Source organism: Eucalyptus grandis, chromosome 11 (assembly GCF_016545825.1).
Source record: "Eucalyptus grandis isolate ANBG69807.140 chromosome 11, ASM1654582v1, whole genome shotgun sequence".
NCBI classification, from domain to species: Eukaryota; Viridiplantae; Streptophyta; class Magnoliopsida; order Myrtales; family Myrtaceae; genus Eucalyptus; species Eucalyptus grandis.
The window spans coordinates 17,475,267-17,492,101 of record NC_052622.1 but is presented as its reverse complement, the minus strand read 5'-3'; the positions used below and the strand labels follow the sequence as shown (position 1 = coordinate 17,492,101).

The 16,835-nt window shown below is 38.5% G+C and overlaps 1 protein-coding gene and 2 pseudogenes across 1 annotated transcript; 2 read left to right on the top strand and 1 right to left on the bottom strand.

Moving 5' to 3' along the window:
- Window positions 1-669: 669 nt before the first annotated feature.
- LOC104434195 lies at window positions 670-2,088 on the top strand (annotated as a pseudogene).
- Window positions 2,089-3,623: 1,535 nt separating this feature from the next.
- Window positions 3,624-6,309, top strand: LOC108954973 (annotated as a pseudogene).
- Window positions 6,310-10,519: 4,210 nt separating this feature from the next.
- LOC104416021 (transcription factor MYB93) lies at window positions 10,520-12,120 on the bottom strand. Its single transcript, XM_010027469.3, has 3 exons — window positions 11,922-12,120; window positions 11,687-11,816; window positions 10,520-11,540 (listed from the first exon to the last, which is right to left on the bottom strand). Exons 1-3 carry the CDS (start codon window positions 12,052-12,054, stop codon window positions 10,754-10,756), a joined length of 1,050 nt encoding a protein of 349 aa, XP_010025771.2. The 5' UTR covers window positions 12,055-12,120; the 3' UTR covers window positions 10,520-10,753.
- Window positions 12,121-16,835: the final 4,715 nt, after the last annotated feature.

Sequence of the window (16,835 nt, the reverse complement as noted above, 5' to 3'; positions counted from 1 at the left end):
CTCATAAGGTCCTTCCTAATGCACCAGATTATTTTTTCTTTTTATGAAGATTATAGATATGGACTTTGGTTCTCTTACACTCTCCAATATTGGAGAATAACTCACGAGAAACATGTCCTCTTATGTCTTAATTTCATCGTGAAACATGTTCCATCAAACGAAGAAGCAGTCAATGCGATCTGTTTTGCCTTTTTGGCTTATGGAATCATACTACTTGGGCCGGCAAAAAGGAACAAAAGAATTGCACTGCTTGAAACAACGAATTCGCCGACTAAGACAACCCGACAACGAGAAATTCATATCATGCGTAAAGATCTGTTAAGAGTATTTTCATTCCTTGACCTTTGTATTCTACCGGCAGGGATTTGCCTAGACGACAATTGGAACTTCTCCATTCAGCATCATTGCAGGTACCTGGTCATAGATTCCGCAAATACATTCCATGCGAGTGATCGTTGAATTAGTCGAGTGTTCGGTACATAAGAAGCCAACATTTCATAACTAGAATACATACAAACATACGTACATATCATACATACATATATATATATATATATATTGATTTTATCCCCACATATTTCAGGTAGTACCTTGTCAAGACAAGTTAGTTCCCGAGAACACCGATAGAACTGCGGTGAAGTCATTGTCTCTTGTTTTTGTTCTGCAGCAATGGCCTCCACACCCGCAAGCATTCATGCAGCCTCTCCGAAAGTTGGGCTACCGACCAGGCACTCCATCTCAGAGGAGGTCAAGGCCAGTCGTGCCCAAGATTTCGGAACCGATGATGCCACTGTTTCTGCGTCTATTTTCCAAAAGGTCTCTCCAATATACTAAACCAAGAAGAGGAAATAAGGGTTGCATTTGACCTTTTAGTCTATTAAGTCTCACTTGCAAAGTTGATAAACAAATTGAGGTGGCCAGTTAGTGAGCATTTAAAAGGGTCATATTCAATGTTCATTAAGAGTCCAACGTGCCAATTTGTTAATAAGCCCGAAGTATTATTTCATCATTACTATGCTCTTATATCTGGAGTTAGCTTTTTCTAAATGGCATTTCGGTCGGTGCAGGTCGTCGCGGAGCTCATGGGTACATACATTCTGATATTTTTTGGATGTGGTGCTGCTCTTGTAAACCAAGTGCAGACACTCAACATTGTGGGTATAGCCATCGTGTGGGGCTTAGTTCTGATGGCGATGATATATGCGGTCGGACACATCTCTGGCGCGCATTTTAACCCCGCGGTCACGTGTGCGCTGGCTGTTTCCGCTAAGTTTCCCTGGAAACATGTAAGAAAATTCCTTGTGAAGCCATTTCCTTTTGTTTCTTGTAAGAAAAAAGCTGACAATAGCACTTTCTATGGCAGTTGCCAGTGTATGCGTTTTCCCAGTTAATCGGTGCAATACTCGCAAGCCTGACGTTAAAAGTGTTGTTCCATGACCTGGACAATATCCAAGCCACCATGACTCAATACAAGGACACAACTTCTGATCTAGAGGCTATTGCATGGGAGTTCATAATCACTTTCACTCTGATCTTCATGATCTGCGCTGTTGCAACTGATCACAGAGTGGTAAGATTCCAAAGCTCGCCGTTTTGCGATTCCCTACAGCTTTCTATCATTCGTTTTTGTGAGAAATTCTTCAAAACCTTGACTTGAGGCCTCTTCCTTTCTCACTACACAATGGTTCTCTTCTTCTAAAAGAGCTAACTTCTTTTACTGACTGAAAAATGCAGAACAAAGACATTGGCGGAATTGCCATCGGTGCTACGTTGCTGTTCAATGTTATGATTGCAGGGTAAAAGAAATTAGACCAATTATTTTCTTCATTTTTTGTTTTGTCTTCCTCCACACGAGCTTACGAAGAACTTTTGGATTTTGCAGGCCGATCACGGGAGCTTCGATGAATCCCGCGCGGAGCATAGGCCCTGCAATCATCTCTGGTGTTTACAAGAATCTCTGGGTCTTCATTGCGGCACCTGTTTTCGGAGCATGCAGCAGCAATGGTGTACGGTGTCCTCAGAGTTCCCAAAGCAGAAAAATCTGTGGAAATCACCAGAAACGTTTATAATGATGCTTACGATCCTTAGATAAAAGTTCAAACTGATCATGCTTGTGCTAGAAAGTAATATTGTCTCTGTGCTTCGTCATAGACTACTCGGTGCGGTCCTGGACTAGCATGGATGGTGGCACTGCGCCTGAGAAGTTCAAAACTAAAAGGAGCTTCTATCCGGTTCATCTCAGCTCAACGACAAACGAGAAGTCCTAAAAAAAAACTGAATCGTACTTCGAGATACTGTGTAGTGTGTATCCGATATTCCTGATCAGCTAGGAAATGCGCTTGTCCGTTATTCAGCATATGTAGTTGCGCTAAGGTTACCCATCCCAATATAAGTTCAGATTCTACACAATTCAACAACTAGATAACTCAGACATGTTCTTCAGTGTTTCCCTTTTTTGGACTATGCTCTTTGATATTCCAACCAAACCATCATCTCAAACGGAAGACACTCGTGAAGGAGCAAAAACCTATGCGATGGACAGAAAGAAATGGATTTTTTTTTTTTTTTTTTTCATACACGAGTTAAGTATATTCAAAGCATTGGTAAGTTATGCAAATAAAGATTTGTAAGTTAGTACAAAATTGTTAATTTGCAAATACATAAAGTTAGTAGTTTCACAAAAGTGTTGGCAAATTACAAGAAAGTTACCCAAAAAAAGATCACTGGTCATTTTTCTAACCAAATATATATATATATATACTTACCAATTACTAACGCTAAAAATGGCTCGGCAGGCCATGGGTGAATAATAAGGTCTAATAAGCCCAAGATATGTAAAGCAGGCCTGAAAGGGTCCAAGTGAGACTGCCATCACAGGTACCGATGGTTCGATATTAATTATCACTCAAAAACAGGACGATAAGAATAAAGGCAATTACTGAAGCACTCGGTACTGATGACTTCATGGATAAAACAATGCAGTTGTTGGCGCGGTATCAAAGATTTTTGAAAATTTGCAATTGGAATGATAATTGCCAGAGGACAGTTATTCAAAACTCGTGACTAAAAATAACCAAGTAGACACCATTGTATAAAGATTGCACAATTGAACAAGAAACCTCAGTATACTCAGTTTTGACTATCTTTATTCATTTTTCTTCATTTAGCATTTACTTTTCAATCTCTTCAGACTTATTCTTTATGTATCATAATTATAGTAGAATTTGTAGCTTCATTTCCGAAACGGCACAAAATACAAACCAAAAATCGAAAAACCATGGTGAAAGATATTTTTCTTGAGAACCTTCTTAGAGAAACACCAATACTTGTTAGAATTTAACAGCACGAAAAAAATGCATATTTAATCAACCTGTCTTGAACAAATGGCAAGCACGGATTTTATAGCTCGAATAGTCACATGATAGAAGAACGCCCAACACAAAGATGCAAATCACCAAGCTAATCAATCCAGCAGACTTGTTTGTTCGAATTTTAGCAAGAAATCACGAAGGTTTTAGATAAAGAAAGGACTTGCTTGCCCAATAACTTTTCTCAAAAGAAGAAGGGCATTGAGAAGCCCATGGCAACACATGAGCAAGCCCAACCCAAACAACAGGACGAAAATGGAGAAAGCAGCACAAAATGGTAACCAATGTGCGATGGGAGGCAAAGGAGCGATCGGTGCGGTGAATCCCCCAAAGGCTTATCAACGTACACGGTGATAGCGTGGAAGGCAGGCTTATCAAATAAGAGTTTGAAGTAACTATATTAATCTTAATAAGTAGGGGTGAGCACGGTTCTTGGGTAGAACCGGGAATCGAAAAACCGAACCGGAGGATCCGGTTTGGTTCCTGATTCTAAAGTTCTCGGTTCCGGCTCTTGGTTCCAGTTCCCGGTTCCAATTTTTTGGGAACATGCAGTTCGGTTCCGGTTCCATTCCCATAGGAATGGGAACCGACGGAACTGGAATTGGTTAGGGCTAAAAAAAGAGCCTCAAATAAAAAAACTCCCTAATCAGTTCACTTTGCGTTTCTCTCTTCTCCCGTTCTCTGGTGTTGATCTTCTCCCGTTCTCTGCCTCTGCTTGATGCCACTGCTGCTCGCCCTCGACGCCACCGCTGATCTCTGCTCGGCGAGCCACCACTGACCTCTGCTTGACACCATCGCTGCTCGCCTAACCGCCCCTAATGTTGCTAGCCTAGTCGCCACCAACGTTGCTTGCCCAGCCTCCCCCGAAGCCGCTCGGCCAGCTGCCCCGACGCTTCTCGTAGCTTGCTTTTTGTGCCGGTAATCTTTGCTGCCCCCTCTCTCTGTTGTTATTATTCATTTTCTTGGTTTCCCCTTGTTCGCCACAGCCGACGACTTGATGTTCTTGAACAAATGTAGCTTGTATGTAAGATTTAGGGGGGAGATTCATGTTTGCAAGAATACTATTGCTTTTCCAGGCCGTTATTCATCAGTTTAAGCACCTTCTCGAATAAGTATATCTAACACAAGATCACCTTTCTGTCCAGGAGTTATGAGAAAGAGGTACATCATTTTGAAACAAGAAGCTTACAATTGCAGTTCATGAGTAGTCTCTCTCTATCTGTCTTTACTGGTGCCAGAATTGAGGGGGAAGAATGTTCCACTGTGAAAATAGCTCTAGTTGATGCTCTTAGTGGATAGACCGTTGATTCTGGGCCTGAGTCATTGGCCAAGGTTGAAATTGTAGTTCTGGAGGGCGACTTTGACAGCGATGAGACCGAGAATTGGACTGTCGAAGAATTCAAGAACAACATCGTCAGAGAAAGGGAAGGAAATAAGCCTCTTCTTACAGGAGAATCAATACTCAATCTTAAAGATGGTGTCTGTTCTTTGGGTGAGATTGCTTTCACTGATAATTCAAGTTGGTTTAGGAGCCGTAGATTTAGAATAGGGGCACGAGTTATAGATAACTTTGATGGGATCAAAATAAGGGAAGCAAGGACTGGATCCTTCATTGTTAGGGATCACCGTGGAGAATGTAAGTGCATATAGTATGACATCTTTCTATGATTTGTAGAATATTGAATCACGGAATATCTTAATGCACCAATTCCATAGATTAGAAAGTTATGGCTTCTATGCATGTTTTCTTCTGGTTTTGTGTCATGCAACTTTTAATATTGAAAGGAAATCTTTTCATGTCTGGTTCTGCTCGCAGTGTACAAGAAGCACCACCCTCCCTCCTTGCTTGATGAAGTATGGAGATTGGAAAAGATTGGGAAAGATGGAGCTTTCCACAAACGCCTCAGTCGGGAAAACATCCACACTGCGAAGGATTTTCTGACACTGCTACACATCGACCCTTCAAGGCTTAGATATGTAATTAATTGATCTCTCCTGCATGTTGTTCTCTAGTTGGCAAATGTGACGATTTAAGCTTTAGTGCACATATATTGACACATGTGGGCACAATAATTATAGTTAATCAAGCATCTCATTTCCTCTCTAGAAATTTCTTATTGGTTTTTATTATGCATGTCCAGATTCTTGGCATGGGTATGTCTGCTAAATGTGGGAAGTTACCGTGGAGCATGCACATATGTGTGTGATTGATAAAAGGGTGTATCTATACTGCCCTCCTACCTCTCATCTGAAAACTAGTGTCGTCTTCAATCTTGTGGGACAAGTGGTGGGATTACTTTCAGATTGTCAGTATGTTCCTATTGAAAAGCTCTTTGAAGCTGAGAAGGCAAACCCTCATTTTCACCTTGGATTTGTTCGCTGTACCTGTTATTCTTTTTCAATGGCTTTTTTGAGTTAATGTTGGTATTTCTTCTTTCCAGGTGGATGCCCACAACTTGGTTATTTCTGCCTTTCAGCACTGGGAGGAGGTAGTTTCTTTTGATGAAAAAGTTGAAATCATTTAGTTTTAGTGGGACAGCGAATATAGAAAGGTGCTGCACATTAATCGAAGTTTACATGTGATCTTTTATTGGCCTACTTGATTTGTTGTTTATAATTTTTCATAAATTATTGCAGTAATTATACTTTTGCTTTCATATCCTATATTCTTAATAACTATTGGCAATCCAAAATTGCAGGAAACATTACTTTGCCACCCCTGATGATGAAGCCTTTCGGTTCATGGCAAGTATATATAGTCGCTCTCACCGTAACATGTCATTGAGTAGAGAATTTGAAGGAGGAATTACGAATGGAGCAGCTTGGTATGACGGTTTTGAGGTAATCCATTATAGCTCATAATATAAGAAGTGTTGATTTTTTCAGTGTTTTAATCTAATACCTTTGTGAAGTGAACCGTTGGACTTTGCAAAAGAGAAATAGTTCATTCTAGAATATTAAACGTTTATGAGTATTATAGATTGTGTTCATATTATATTCTCTTTGATGAATGAGAAGTTTGTTTATTATTACTGCATTCATTTCCATTTTTTTAAACTAAAAAAGGAAAAAAAAAAAGAACTTGTTGGAACTTGAAATTGACCCTAAAACTTGTGATAGGGTAGGTTCCGAGTTCTTGGTTTTGACAGATAGGTTCTAGGTTCCAAAAATTGAGGAACCTATACTTGAGGTAGGTTTTTGGTTCCAAACGAAACCAAACCGGAATCGGGAACCGCTCACCCCTATTAAGAAGGGCACTCACCATCTGGTGGAAGGCAATTTCATCTTTTAAATTTTTTAAGTTTTTTCGTTTCTTCTTCCTTTTTTATTGTTTTCTTTCCATAAAAAAATCAACTAAAAGAAACTAAAACTTCAACCAAAAACAAGAAAGAAGAAGAAGAGAAAAAACATAAGAGGAAAGGCTCCCTCTACTTGTGGTTGTCGTCCCATCCCTGATGGGATGGCAATGGTGTTTGGCGAGGTTGCTAGCACCTAGGCAAGGGTTGGTGATACTCCCTGATTAGAGGCGAGGGCCTGCAGGGCAACGACCCTCTCCTAGATTTGGACGAGGGTCATAGGCCCTTGCACAGGTTCGGCGACCCTTGCCTATATTTGGGAGAGGACCCTCTCCCGTTTCTAGCGAGGATTGCAACCCTTGCCCAGGCGCTGCGACCCCACCAGACATCGCCACTGCCTCACCGGTGATGGGATGGTGGCCACATGTGGGAGGATGCTTTTTTTCTTAAAAAAACTTTTGTCTTTTTTTAAATGAAATTAATTAAATTTAAATTAAAAATATGTTTGGACAAAAATACAAATATTTTGTCAGTCAGTGACGTTAGGCCCTTATTTAAAAAACTTCATAATCACTTCAAGCCTTTATTTGAGAAAATGAGGGCACTTCATACCCTTATTTGACATTGCCCTCATTTGACATAATATTTACTTTAGGTCATTATTTGAAATTTTCTCGAGACCATTCATGCCTAGAGCGATGACAATCTCTTGTGAACGGTGATTGATAGAATATGGATTGAAATTTTGGATAGATATATCTTTTATCGACCTAAAAAAAGTGAGAAAATTATCTAAAAAAAATCCATTGAACGGCGGCCAATTTGATCTTAGGCTTCATTTATTTTGCGGAAAATGAATATTTTAAAATATTTTTTAAAATTGATCGCTTGCGTCTTTTAAAATAATTAACTTATGAAAAGTGTTCTCACTATCGGCAATAATTTATATTTAAATATTTTTGTGGGCGATAAAATATTTTCCATGAAACAAACGAAACAATAAACTTTTCAATTTTACCAGTTTAGTTCTAAATCAAAATAGTTATTCTTGTCAATTTTGATCAAAAATAGCTTATGTGGACGTAGGCTGTTTTACGTGGCACAACCGATCAATATTGATGTGGACCGTACCGGCCAAAATTGGCTGAAAAAACTAAATTGACAAATCGTCAAAATGTATAGGACTAAATTGGTAAAATTAAAAATTTATAATTGAATTGATTGCCTTACAATATATCTAGAACTTTTTGGACAATATTACATGGGATAATATGGTTGTCAAAAGCAAAGTACAAGATACCACTCCTTCACAAGTGACTCCAAGTACTTTTACCCTAGAATGAAATAAATAGTGAGTCATTGACATTTCGAAGTAGCATTCATGCATTCCCAATTCGTAAGCACGCTCACTCATTACATTCGTAACATAATGAGTACTACGTTGGGAAGTAAATTGTGCATTACGTTCGTACACATTCATCCAATGTCCAAGCGCAGGTAAATCAAGTCCGTGGGTTTCGATTTGTTCATTGAGATCAGATCAAGAAACCACGTATGATGTTACATCAATCATATAGCATCCTAATACCAATGCATCTCATTTAATAAAATCACGACCTGACAAATGCAATGTGCACATACTACATCAAAGAACGAGAATCCGAGATTTACCTACTGGAATTAGACATGCTCGTCATCTCCAAAAAAGGCTTCATCGGATGCCAGCCCTTCTCCATGCATATCTGAGTTCTCGGATCTAAGACTGATTTTTTTTTAATTTTTTTTTTTTTTTTCACATAGAGTAGTTGCCTTGAACACAAGTAATTACATAGTTAATTACTAATCACTTGCACATGGGGAGAGGACACATTAGGAACCTTGAGAGCGACTTAGGTCTATGTTGACGGTCTATATATATCAGGTTTCGAATGGTTACAAACCCAAATATGCACAATTATCCCCAAATTGATATGAAACCATGGCAAAATCTTCTTGAAATAAGTGTTTTTAGTCAGCGGAATGAATCGTTTAAAACTATTACATCGTCCTATTGATAAAACAAAAGAAACAAAACATGAATGTCATTTTCGATTGCTACTCTACTTCATCAAAAGACAAAACGTCTCCATCTTGATGTTTCCACTTGCTATCTGCCCTTTCCATGTCGTTGCCACCAACTATATATTTTTGATGCCCTAACCGGATTCAATGGTCGTTGTCAAGGTTAAAGAGCGAGTTGATTACTAATTATTTGATGAAGGGCTTTGGTCTAACATAATTGCCATATGACCTCAGAAATGGGGTCGTATTAGGTGACTAAAACAAACTAAATTTCTCATTTAATATAGGAGACAAGGGTTGGGAAGAAACCTAAGCATACGTGTGTCTCTCATTGTTTTCCATGTTGCCTTGACCTAATCATCTCTATATCCACCTAGATTTGTCCTCGAGTTTCACTGAAGCCCATGACTATTTTGGCGTGCGTAGATGATCCGATTTAAGTCGCGACCTTTGTCGACGATGCTGTGCGTGGGAATTCGGAGGAAGTATAGAGTCAGTCGCTTGCAGGAAAAGAAACAAAAGAGACGCAAACTCAAGATAAAGAGTATGAACCAAGGCATCTCCTGTTCAATTTTCTTCTTATATTCAAGAACTGCTTACCTACATTCGGACAGTAAATCTTTTGAGTGTACGCTTTAGCATCTCGTTCTTCCGCTTGTTATATAGCATTTCAAATTTTCTTGGCAGGTCGCCTGATTAGTTACCGGCGATAATTCCCAATTTGGCAAATTCGTTGATCTTAATGTCTACCAGAAATTAGGCAAAAGTCCAATAACTAATGTCCGCGAGCATCCACATCGCCTGTCACGGAAATGAGTAATAATTATTGCGATGGGAATTTCTGGAATTGGAGGGATCGATCGGCTGTTCAGGAAATTCCACGAAAAGAGATTTCTCATAATGGAGAGAAATGTTTTGTCAATGAAATCTATCCCGTGGTCATCTTCTTTAAATTCAGTCTTTTTTCTGCAATCCTAAATTCAATGTATTTTGCATCCTTGCTAAAAGTATATTTTAGTCTAATATGCATAGTTAATTATATTAATAATTATGTGAAATGCAAAGACACTGAACGAAGTGTTCGATGTAATCCTGATTAATAAGTGCTGTATTCATCAACACTTTGATCTTAAATATGTACGTGCCAAATTCAAGTACTTGCTCTCAACAAACTAAAATTCTTCGTTCGGCACTCATGAAGTTACATTTCTTTGATGACAAAGATACCTAGAAAGAAAATGGAGAAAAAGACAAAGTTGCTTAAATAGAAACGGTCCACCAGGCGATTTTTTTTTTTTTTTTTTTTTGGGATTCCGCATAACTTTTAGAGAAGAAATAGGAGAAATCAAGCTATTAGAACGTGTGAAACTATTTTCACATGTCGAGTTGATTGCTAGACTGTTTTTGTGCTATATAAACTTCCAAAAGGAATTATGCCAAAAGAAGTTTATGCTTAAAAATGAAAAAGAACAGGCTCAACTATACTCAAGTTTCCAATTCCTTTAAAGTAACATACTTTTACTTGCTCACGTTTCTAACCTTGGCAAATTGGTCACCGTTCAAAACTGAGTAAGAGGTTATAAACATAGAATTGCAATCTGGCTGGAAAGGATAATTACTTCGACCAAAGTAATGACATACACATGAATATCTTATCATGATTTTCCTTCTTTCTCTTTTCTTTTCCTTTCTTTTCTTTTCTTTGCCTTTCTTCATTGGTCTCTCCGAGGAAAAACCAATATATATAATTAACTGCTGGATGAAAATGGAAATCTTCAAAGTCAATTGTCTCCAGATTTTGTACATCGACATTTAAGTATATGACGAAAATAAGCAAATAATACTCACGTGTGAGCCTGAAAAAAAATATGCTTATATGTGCAACTTATACCACTATAAAAGTTGAACTAAACAAGCATTTAAGCGGGCCCCAGAAAAAGTAAGAACGAAAGAAGAAAGGGAAGAAAAAAAGATGATGAGAAAAGAAATCACAAACCAATCCGATGCCTAGGGAACTTAAATTCTTAACTAAGAAATCTCATTTATGAGGGACTCATCAAACAAATACTCAGGCCAAGATGTAGTGGATCCTCCATAGCTAGAAGTTGTGCTGCTCGCTTCTCCTGGATTGTTATTGCTCATCGAAGTCTCAGTCACGGCCTGAGGAACGGATGATGGAGATAGAAAACCCCATTGATGATGAAGAACATCAGATGACTGGTTTTGGTGATCACCTTGGTTGACAATATTGTATTGGCTTATCTGGTGATCACCGTCTGACGAGGTCATATTAAAATCGAAAGGCACTTGTTGGTCTGGCAAATTGCTCAATAGGTTTGGAACGACTGTAGAGCCTGCGCATTCGAGAGAAAACGAGGACAGGTTCTCCATTTGTGCCGAACTGAGCACTAGATTGTGATTGATCTCTTTCATGGGGGGGAGAGAACTGAACATGTTGAGGGCATCAATTTCTGAAAAACCAGTTTGGCCATATGGACTGGTGCTGGTCACAGAAGGTGGTGATGTTGCAGATTGGAGGAAATGCTGCAAGTATTGGAGTCTGGCTAACTGAACAGCCTCAGTTTGCAGTCTCATTGCATGCTCATCTAGTGGGTTGGGGTGGTGGTTGCTTAGGAGGTCCCTCAGGTTGGCTAAGGCTATTAGATGTGGCAAGCTCGAGAAAATGTCTGTCCTCGGTTTGTGAGTCATGGGGTCGAAGCCCATCTGGATCAGCTTCTTCTTCAAATGGGTATTCCAGAAGTTCTTAATCTCGTTGTCGGTCCGGCCTGGTAGGTGTGTGGCAATCGCAGACCACCTAAGGACAAAGAGTTTAGAATTGCGTTTATTAACTATATATTCAAATTAAAGATGCTGTCGCATAGAAATGCTTAGTCGAGATTACAGGCACTCCAATTATAATGGATGCCAATAACAATTAGGAAAATGGCATTTGTGTATTACTTGTTTCCCAGGATGGAATGGAGATGAAGAATTGTTTGCTCCTCTTCCTGAGAGAATTTGCCTCTTTTGATGTCTGGCCTCAGGTAATTGGTCCATCTCAATCTACAGCTCTTGCCACATCTGTTTAGACCTGCAAAAAAAGAAGTTAAATGGCCAAGCTTTTATAGAGAGCGAGAGAGAGAGAGAGAGAGAGAGAGAGAGAGAGAGAGAGAGAGAGAGAGAGAGAGAGAGAGACCTGCAAGCTTGGGGAGGGCTCTCCAACTTCCATGGCCATGGATCTTGATGTGATCAACGAGCTTCTGATCTTCCTCAGGAGTCCAAGGTCCTTTCTTGAGGCCATTCTCATCACAACACGGAGACCTTCCCATGTTCCCTCTCTCTACTACTGGCAGTGAGTCTGCTTCTCTAATGATCTTATGGCTCTGCTTTGGTTGCTTTGGTTGCTTTGGTTGCTTCTCCGTGGTACCGCCTTGTTTATATAGGATCACAGTTTTCAGTCCTTGAATATTTTTAATGGGCACAAACCCATGGTTGACACTTTTTATTTTGGTGAGATGCTAACTGGAATCCATATTCCACCTTGCCAAACACTGTAGAGATGTTGACAGGTGTTAGATTGACGAATTTGTCCCTCATCTCATGTATAGAGAGAAGCCCGAAGGTCTAATAAGTGCTTTGTCTTTTCATTCCATGGGCGAAACATCGCGGAGCGAGACTCGGTCATGCATCATTTAATATACGTTTAAATGAAAGTACTTGTTTACGTATAAATGCAAGTCTTTCAATCTATCTGGTGCTGTTCCCGAGTCCTCGCTAGCTGAGCCCTCTCCTTGGTTTGAACTGTTGGAGAAATGGTTGATCAAAGAAATAATTGTTCTATCTAGTGATGATGTCGACGTAGCTAGAAACTTTCTTGAGCGTTCAGATAAGCAGAAGTTCAATAGCCAGACCCTAAAAATGGATTTGCACGTCTCACTATATAATGACCTTAACTTTTAATTCAACAGGAGTTAGGGTTTTATAAATCAATTAAAAAAGCTCGTTCAGATGTTATATTGTGGTTGAATATATTTCGCTTTATGCAATAGCTTCAGCTTTCAAATTTCATCATTTAGGCGCGTTAGAAGACCTTTCTATTTTCAGGAATTTTTGCATTGCTTTTATCCATTTTATTATTTTCTTGTTATATCTTTTTTATACTATTTATTACTGAACTATTTAGAATTTCTTAGGGTTAGGGTTGCATCTAAATTTATTTATCATGTCTGGTAGAAACATTCAGTTTTAGCTTAGGCAACTACTACAAAAAATTCCAAATTATGCTCACTATAATATAAATACTTATGTTATTTTTCATCATCAAAAACCCTAAACTTACCCTCTATAATACAAATACCCAAATATATATATTTTTGTGTAATGAAAATTCCTAGACTTATAAATGTGCTTTTAATTCCATCCAAGAAATGTTTGTTACAGTGGCGTAAGTTTAGGATTTTATATAACATAAAAAAATTTCAGGGTATTTATAACATAATAGGCAAATTTAGAATTTTTTAGTGATCCAAAAAAAGTTCAAGATTTTTCTATTACAATGCACATCATTTGAGGTGTTTTGTGGTATAAACCCTCTTACCTTTTTTTTTCTTTCAGAAATAGAGCAGATTGAGAGATTTCTCTTTGTACAAATACAGTTTGTGCGTGCTTGGGAACTACGACTTGTATTTATTGTCTCCACCGCGTCAATTGCCACAAAAGAATATTGTAGGGATGGTGCTAGGATCTTAAAGAAGAACTAAATTTAAGCTAAAATTTAGTAATTATTTCAAAAAATATTATCTATTGTACATTAAAGATTAGAATAATAATGTCTCAACTACTTAAACTTCCGCTGGTTTTTTAATCAAGTACATATATATTTTTTATTTTCCGATCAAGTACCTCAACTTATTTAAATTATGCTCAACATGGCATTTCCTTTAGTAATGTGTCATATCATAGTTCAGGTTCTGTTCCAACCAAATAAAACGATAGAAAATCAAGCAGATTCGTCGCTCAAGGGCTATGATAAGAGCTATACATATACACAAATTTGTCATTATATTATCCGATATTGTCGTACTCAATAAGAGTTTAGTCGGTCGTCAACTGTCATTGGACATAGTAGATAAAAAAGGAGCCCCGCCCTTTCAAAGCTCCCTCTAAAGGATCGAGTTGAGAATTTGCTTCTTCTTTTCTGGCTCAGGTCATAATTTCAATATTTTGTGATCGTGGCAGGTCAGTGTTGGTCAAAAGAAGCTCTCGTCTCGCCCATGCACGCAACATAAAGAAGGCTTTCTTTAGTCAGGGTCAGCACGTAAACTCCCTTACGCATCAGCGAGTATTTTCTTTTCTTAATTATTCATTCGCGACCCGATTCTACGCAGAGTAGGTTCTTGATCTGCGCAATACATATGACCTGTTCACGCACCCATATCTCGGTCAGGTCTCACTTGCATGTGTTTCCATTTTATAATCAATTCGTACTTCATTTATTAGCAGAGACTTAGAATATAATTACCCAAGTTGGTATTGTTCAATTTTGTTGGGGGGACGTTGCGGGGTAGAGAATCTTTCGATGGAAGGAGACGGCCGAATAAAGTAAAATGTTCATTGGATTTCAAAATACTTTCTGTTCGATCGGCATGTACGATTAAATATCGACGGGCAAGAAGAAAAGAATAAAGAAATTATCTAGTAGCCCATTTTTTGGACTGATCAAATGGTTGAAATTCGGTCTGCTCAAGCTTCTGTTCAAATCCCTAGTATTGCTGGGTGGATTAACATCATCCTTAACAACACTTTCAGCACCTAATTATATTTGATTATGCGCCCGAAAAAGAAATCTAGGGAAGACTCATAAAATTACGTACTATATAATTGAACATGTGATTAAGACTTCAAGAGGGTTCAAGGATGGATTCACAACCGGATGTATGATGACCTAAGTTGGATGGGTGTGGTGCAGTTGGAGGGAAAGTTGGTGCAGCAAACACCCCCCAAATTTGCATTACTATTACTATAAACTATTAGCGAGCACGGGTTTTAAGAAGATATTTGTTATATTTAATCATTGATATTCTACATACGATGAGAATACAATGAAGGGATGTTATAGTTAGGGACGTAAGATGAACAGAATCTTGGTACACGCATGGGATTTTTTTTTCTTAGATATGTATATGTATTGCTCAGTAGCAATTCACACCACGATCGTTGACCGAGGAACCTTCGTGAGCAAAGCTCTCCATCTGACCTTCATGGTTTTCCTATGAGAAATCATGAAATGTAGAAAGAATCGTAAAATAATCACTTTCTACAGTATTTTTTATTTTGTAAAATCACATTTAATGACTAATAGAAATTCCTCACTGAAGGTTTTACTTTTAGTCATTGCAATTATATAGTGACTGCAATTCTATACGCAAAACGTGATTCATGCTGTGTTGGCCGGTGAAGTCTTATGACAATACTTCATTAACTAATCCGTAGAGATAGCAGAAGTCGTATTACTAATTGAATTCGTTTTCTTGAAGATGAGGAAAGGTTGAACATAGTTCAAATTGGTAATTGAAGTTGTAATTCAATCTTTATGTACTCGACTAGAGATTTCACCAAAGAAAAAAACTTGAATGATCGAAAATGAAATGTGGAATGCAATTAGATTGTAGGAGTCAAACATAGTATAGTTGCATTAATATCGAGTAAAATTGTGGGATCATAGCCAATGTAACCTTGCAATTTATTTATGGACAACAAATTTGTTAGAGATAATCAGATACGCACGATCATGATAGATATGGAGAAAATGGAAATATCCCGATTAGCTCTGATATAATGTCAAAATGAATAGTGAAGTGCAGTTGCGTTATTGTCTTCCATTTGTGGGTTTGGACGTCAAGCTGGATGAATGCACTTACAACATCTTCCTCAACTAGAACCCTTTTCTCTCCCTCGCAAGCAAGATAGTTTCGTGTATGGATTCGATGTTTAGACAGTATTTCTGCTTCAAATGCCACAACATAACATGACCATTGACTTGGGACCGCTCAGACAAGATTTTTGCCCGTATGTACCTACTCAGTACAGCAAATTAAAGACAAGTAGGTTTTCAAATTCTTCTTGTCAGCTTTTGTTTGACCAAAGCTGCAGGTTGCAATATTTTTCAAGGTCGCCCTTGTAAGACGTAAGCTCTTAATTATTATTATTATTATTTTAAAACCTGAGAATCAATTTAAAACCAGCGTCAGCAAATAAACTTTGGAGCAGCCAGAGCACCGAAAATGACTTTTAGCTATGCCCAACAATTTGAGGAAGCTAAACTTCTTCTCCCGGAACACCCACTTTTTCTCACCTCCTCTGGGGGTAGTTAGTAAACGGTTCATCCGACCCGAAGGCAGAGACGAAGGCACACACAACATTTTGCTCCTGCACTCAAGGTTTCCTTGTCCCCTGGACCCCATTAAATTAATGGTCTCAATACGACATAGAACAAAATCCCTAACATCTTTTTCTTTTTCTTTTCATCAAGGGGGTATGGACGTGGGGTTCTGACTTATTGAAGGCTTGTGAAATACCCTGCAACTGTTATGAATTGGTTAAGTTTACGCCTTTGACCTGTGCAGGTGGCATTTACCTAGAGCAGTTTGCATGGAAGTAGTGAGATTTGAACGGGCAACCTCCAGTTTGAACTCAAAATCCCTTAACACCTCAAGCAACTGGCCTGAACTATTATCTTATGTTATACAGAGCTCTCTTTTAAACATGGACAGTTCTAATACTTAACTAAGTGTAAATTATAGACACACACATGTTGATTTACCAAGCTACATTTGGTGCCTCCTGATTGCCATTGACTGTTATGACTAATTTAGCTAAATTTGTTGACAGGAAATGCGTGTAAGTGGTAATCAATGAATTTACCAAAAATCTCCACGAAAGGAGTAGAGGTGAACAACTGGACAATTCAACCTTGGAGTTGGACTAACCTGGTCTTATCAATTGGTCCCTGGCCGGTTCCAAGAAGAACCAATCCAGTTCTTGATCCTGAAACCTGAACCTGACCTATAATTGTTTCGAGTCCAGATTGATGCATATATCAGAGCCACTC